This window comes from Chelonoidis abingdonii, chromosome 14 (genome assembly GCF_003597395.2).
Source record: "Chelonoidis abingdonii isolate Lonesome George chromosome 14, CheloAbing_2.0, whole genome shotgun sequence".
NCBI lineage: Eukaryota > Metazoa > Chordata > Testudines > Testudinidae > Chelonoidis > Chelonoidis abingdonii.
Window position 1 is genome coordinate 30,746,347 of NC_133782.1, and position 4,441 is coordinate 30,750,787.

At 44.9% G+C, this 4,441-nt stretch overlaps 1 protein-coding gene across 1 annotated transcript in view; it reads right to left on the bottom strand.

Moving 5' to 3' along the window:
- RBL1 (RB transcriptional corepressor like 1) overlaps window positions 1–4,441 on the bottom strand; it is a 109,223-nt gene that overhangs the window by 87,514 nt on the left and 17,268 nt on the right. Inside the window, 3 exon segments of the mRNA XM_075072428.1 lie at window positions 270–430; window positions 517–645; window positions 736–797. Of these exon segments, the coding sequence (XP_074928529.1) occupies window positions 270–430; window positions 517–645; window positions 736–797 (352 nt within the window).

Here is a 4,441-nt window from a genome sequence, read left to right on the forward strand (position 1 = left end):
ACCTCCCAACTCCTGATCAGACACAGGAGGAGCTGACCCAGACTGTGAGTTCCACAAGAGGGGAAGATCACTGAGATGAACAAATCCGCCAATAAGCGCAGGACCCACCAAGGTAGAGGAGGAACTTTGTCACAATGTACAATTGGGATTATGTTTTCCAATGTACATTACTCTGTATTTATCACCACTGAATTTCATCTTCCGTTTTGTTGCCCTATCACCCAGTTTTATGCTACCATTTTATAAACTCTTAAGTTATCAGTATGTACCTTCCTATCAAAGAGCTTTGAAATGTAGGGTTTAAAGTAGTGTTCCTTTATTCCTTTGGCTTCTACCATAAGTCCATCATGAAGTTCACAAAGTGTGGCAATGATGCAAGGAGGCTCTTCAGAGGCCTTGACTTCAGCAGTGTGAAAGTCTGCTGGTAAAGCTGGAAAAACCAAAAAGGTCAGCTATGATCAATTATATTTCAAAAAGAACTAAAAAAATGTCTTTTGAATGCAAACACTAGCATACCTTTGAATGATGGATTTAGCAACTCTCTCCTATCTGAGTAGGAAAGGGCATTTGCAAAAATCAGGTCCAAGCAGCACAGAAGCAAATGATAGGAATTTACTAAATCATCTCCAATCATACGGAAATTCCCTTTAAAAGACAGCATATCATGTCAAATAAAACCACAAAGTTAATCACTCAAAATGTGTACAATGCAGGTAGCTAATGAAAACAGCTTACCCTTGGTGTAAACAAAGAGTGTCCAGCAGAAGTTGAACAGTTCTTTAACACTGCACTTCCTTCTACCAGGAAAAAAAAACAGGAGAAAAGGTAAGACTTCAATCCCATAATACGAGGCTTTACTTGTTTGTTTTATGGCTAGTTCCATTATTTCCTCATGTAAAAAAGATATGGTCAGAACCTAAATTCCCTCTAAGCTGTGAGGCCACACAGCAGCCTACTGAGCATTGTGCAAGACCTGCTGCAGCCAGGGGAGAGGCGTCCCACCGCAGCCCCAACCCAGCCTGGACCTGCCATGGCCAGGGGAGAAGCACCCTACCCCTGGCCCCAACCCTGCCATGGCCTGGATCTGCCACAACTGGGGGAGAGGTGCCTATCCAGTGGTCCCACCCACGTAGCTGCACAGCAGGGAGAGGCACCTCTCTGCCCCAGCTAGGTACTACTAGGGGGGTGGAGGGGAGAGATGGGGGGGTGGGAGTGCTCTCTCCCCCCATCGGAGCCCCAGGGCAGCCTGCACCCGAAACCCTGCATCCCTGGCCTCACCCCAACGCCCGCACCTCCCCCCACCCGAGCCTCTTGCGTCCCCAGCCCCACCAGAGCCCGCACCCCTCCTCACCACAACTTCTGTCCCAGTCCTGAGCCCCTCCCACACTCCAAACCTTTTGCCTCATCCCCACCACATGAATTTTGTTATATGCACCAATATGGAGGTGATGTGTGATACATCACCTCCATATTGGTGCACATAAAATTCATTCTGCACATGCGTGGGAAAAATTAGAGGGAACACTGGTCAGAACTACTACTTGACAATTTTGTTTGAAGTTGAAATACAATTAATTAGGCCTGTCAATTAATTGCAGTTAAACAATTAACTGAAAAAATTGTGATTAAAGAAATTAATCATGATTAATTGCACTATTAAACAGAATACCATTTAAATATTTTTGGATGTTTACTACATTTTCAAATATATTTAATTACAACACAGAATAAAAAGTGTACAGTGCTTACTTTATATTTTTTTATTACAAGCATTTGCACTGTAAAAAAGAAATAGTATTTTCAATTCACCTAATATAAGTACTGTAGTGCAATCTGTCTATCATGAAAGTTGAACTTACAAATGTCAAATTACGTAAAAAAATAATTGCATTCAAAAATAAAACAAAGTCCAGTCAGTCTTACTTCAGCCAATCTCTCAGACAAGCAAGTCTGGTTACATTTGAAGGAGATAATACTGCTAGCTTGTTTACAATGTCACCTGAAAGTGAGAACAGGCGTCCACATAGCACTGTCGTAACCATAACAATGCGGCCTCTGGCAGGACACAACTGAGAGTATCAATACAGGACAAACTGCTTAGAGCAGGCCACTTACAGCTGAAGGCTGGGTTTCCCACAACCCATCCAAACAGAGAAGACTTCTATTTTACCCCACTGGCTAACCAGAAGTCATACAAGCAATTCCCTTAGATACTCCAGCTTCCTTGTATCACCACTGGCACCGCTTCTCATGGTGATGAATGGTTATGAAAACCAATACCCCAGTAAAAGAAAAAAGGTTCTCCTCATCCCAAAGGGCCAAGTCTCAGACATAGGTCGGTATACAAGTCAGATCTTACCCACAGATCATGCTGTTACCAATCTGTTAGAATCTAAAGGCGTATTCATAAAAAGAAAAAAATATAGATGAGAGTTAGAATTGGTTAAATGGAATAAAATACATACAACAATTGCAAAGTTCTTAGTTCAGGCTTGATGGGATTACTGCTGATTTAAACCAATCAAATCTCTGGAGTACAAACATCCCAGCTTGGATGAGTCATTAGTCCTTTGTTTAGAGCAAGGGTCGGCAATCTATGGCACGCGTGTCAAAGACTGCATGTGAGCCGATTTTTAATCGCAAGCTACCCCCCCTCATACACACCCAGCCCTTTGCCCTGACTCTTGCACCTCCCCATACCCAGCCCCCCCACACCTTGACACTTGCACTCCCCCCATCCCCACTCTGATCACCAAATGGGAGCTCCTGCAAACCCTCCCCCCGCCACATTCCCACCTGCACCCCTCACACCAAATGGGAGCTGCCCAGGTAAGCACCCCACACCCAAGCCTTCTGCCCCAACCCTGAGACCCCTCCCTCATTCTAGCTGCTAGCCAGATCCTTCACCCCCCAGTCCTATACTCAGTTCACTCCGACCCTCAGCTCGGTGCGGAGAGAGGAAGAGAATGGGCCAGAACCAGGGAGAAGGTAGGTATCTACTATATGTGGGCAGGGCCGGGACCCCAGACCGGTAGCGGGCTGAGCGGGTCCAGCAGCTGGGATCCCAGCTGGCAGGAGCCGGTGGATGGAACCCCTGAGCAGCAGTACGCTGAGCCGCTTAGCCCACTGCCGGTCTGGGGTCTCGGCTGCCAGCTCTGCACAGCCTGCTGCCGGTCTGGGGTTCTGGCTGCTGGATCTTTGCCAGCCAGGGTTCTGGCCACAGGCCCCGCTCAGCCCACTGCCAGCCTAGGTGAACAGAACCCCAGACCAGCAGCGGGCCAGCGGTGTAAGATCAACATTTTAAATAAAGCTGTTTAAACATTTTGAAAACCTTGTTTATTTTACAATACAACACTAGTTTAGTTATATAATATATTGACTTAGAGAGAGACCTTCTAAAAAACATTAAAATGTATTACCGGCCCGCAAAATTGTAAATTAGAGCAAATAAATGAAGACTCGGCACAGCACTTCTGAAAGGCTGCCGACCCATGGTTTTGAGCTTTGGTTTCAAGCAAAGTTCCTCCAGAGGTAAGCAGCAGGATTGAAGAGAAAATGGAGGGGTTTCCAAGGCCTTTTATATCCTGTCATGTGGGGGTAACCCCTTTTTTCTCCTGTGCAAAAATCACAGCAACAAGATGGAGTTTGTAGCCATCTTGGTATGTCACATGTCCATGAATGATTCAGCTTTTTGTAGACCCACGCCATTGTTTACGTTAGGCTGAACGTTCCCAAGAAAGCTCAGATGTGGATTGACATCTCCCAAAGTCTATTGTCATTTAAGTGTTTCTCGACTGGGCACTTACTGAGAATAGTTCTTTCTCAAGAAGCTGACCAAATATTTCACTGAGGTTACTTAGAAACAAAACACACTGAGATACAAGTATATAGCCAATATTCACAACTTCAAAATACAAAAATGATATACACAGACAGCATAATCATAACCAGCAAACTACAAACTTTCACAGAAGCCCCACTTGACCTCCGCTTTATAATATTTGCTGCAAATATATATAACAGTGGTTGCAACAATGATCCATACAGTCACAGTTCATGTCAATAACGTCATACCACCGTCACAAGGTATTTATGTACCAGATGCACTAACCACCATTCCAAAGGATATGCATGCATGCTGATGATGGGTTGTGCTTGAGAACAATCCAGAGCAGACTGATGCACGTTCATTTTCATCAGAGTCAGATGCCACCAGCAGAAGGTTGATTTTCTTGTTTGGTGGTTCGGGTTCTGCAGTTTCTGCCTCAGAGTGTTGCTCTTTTAAGACCTCTGAAAGGATGCTCCACACCTCGTCCCTCTCAGGCCACGTCTACACTACGGGATAATATCGAATTAGCTAAAATCGGTTTTATAAAACTGATATTATAAATTCGATTTCATGCGGCCACACTAGGCACAGTAATTCGGCGTTGTGCGTCCA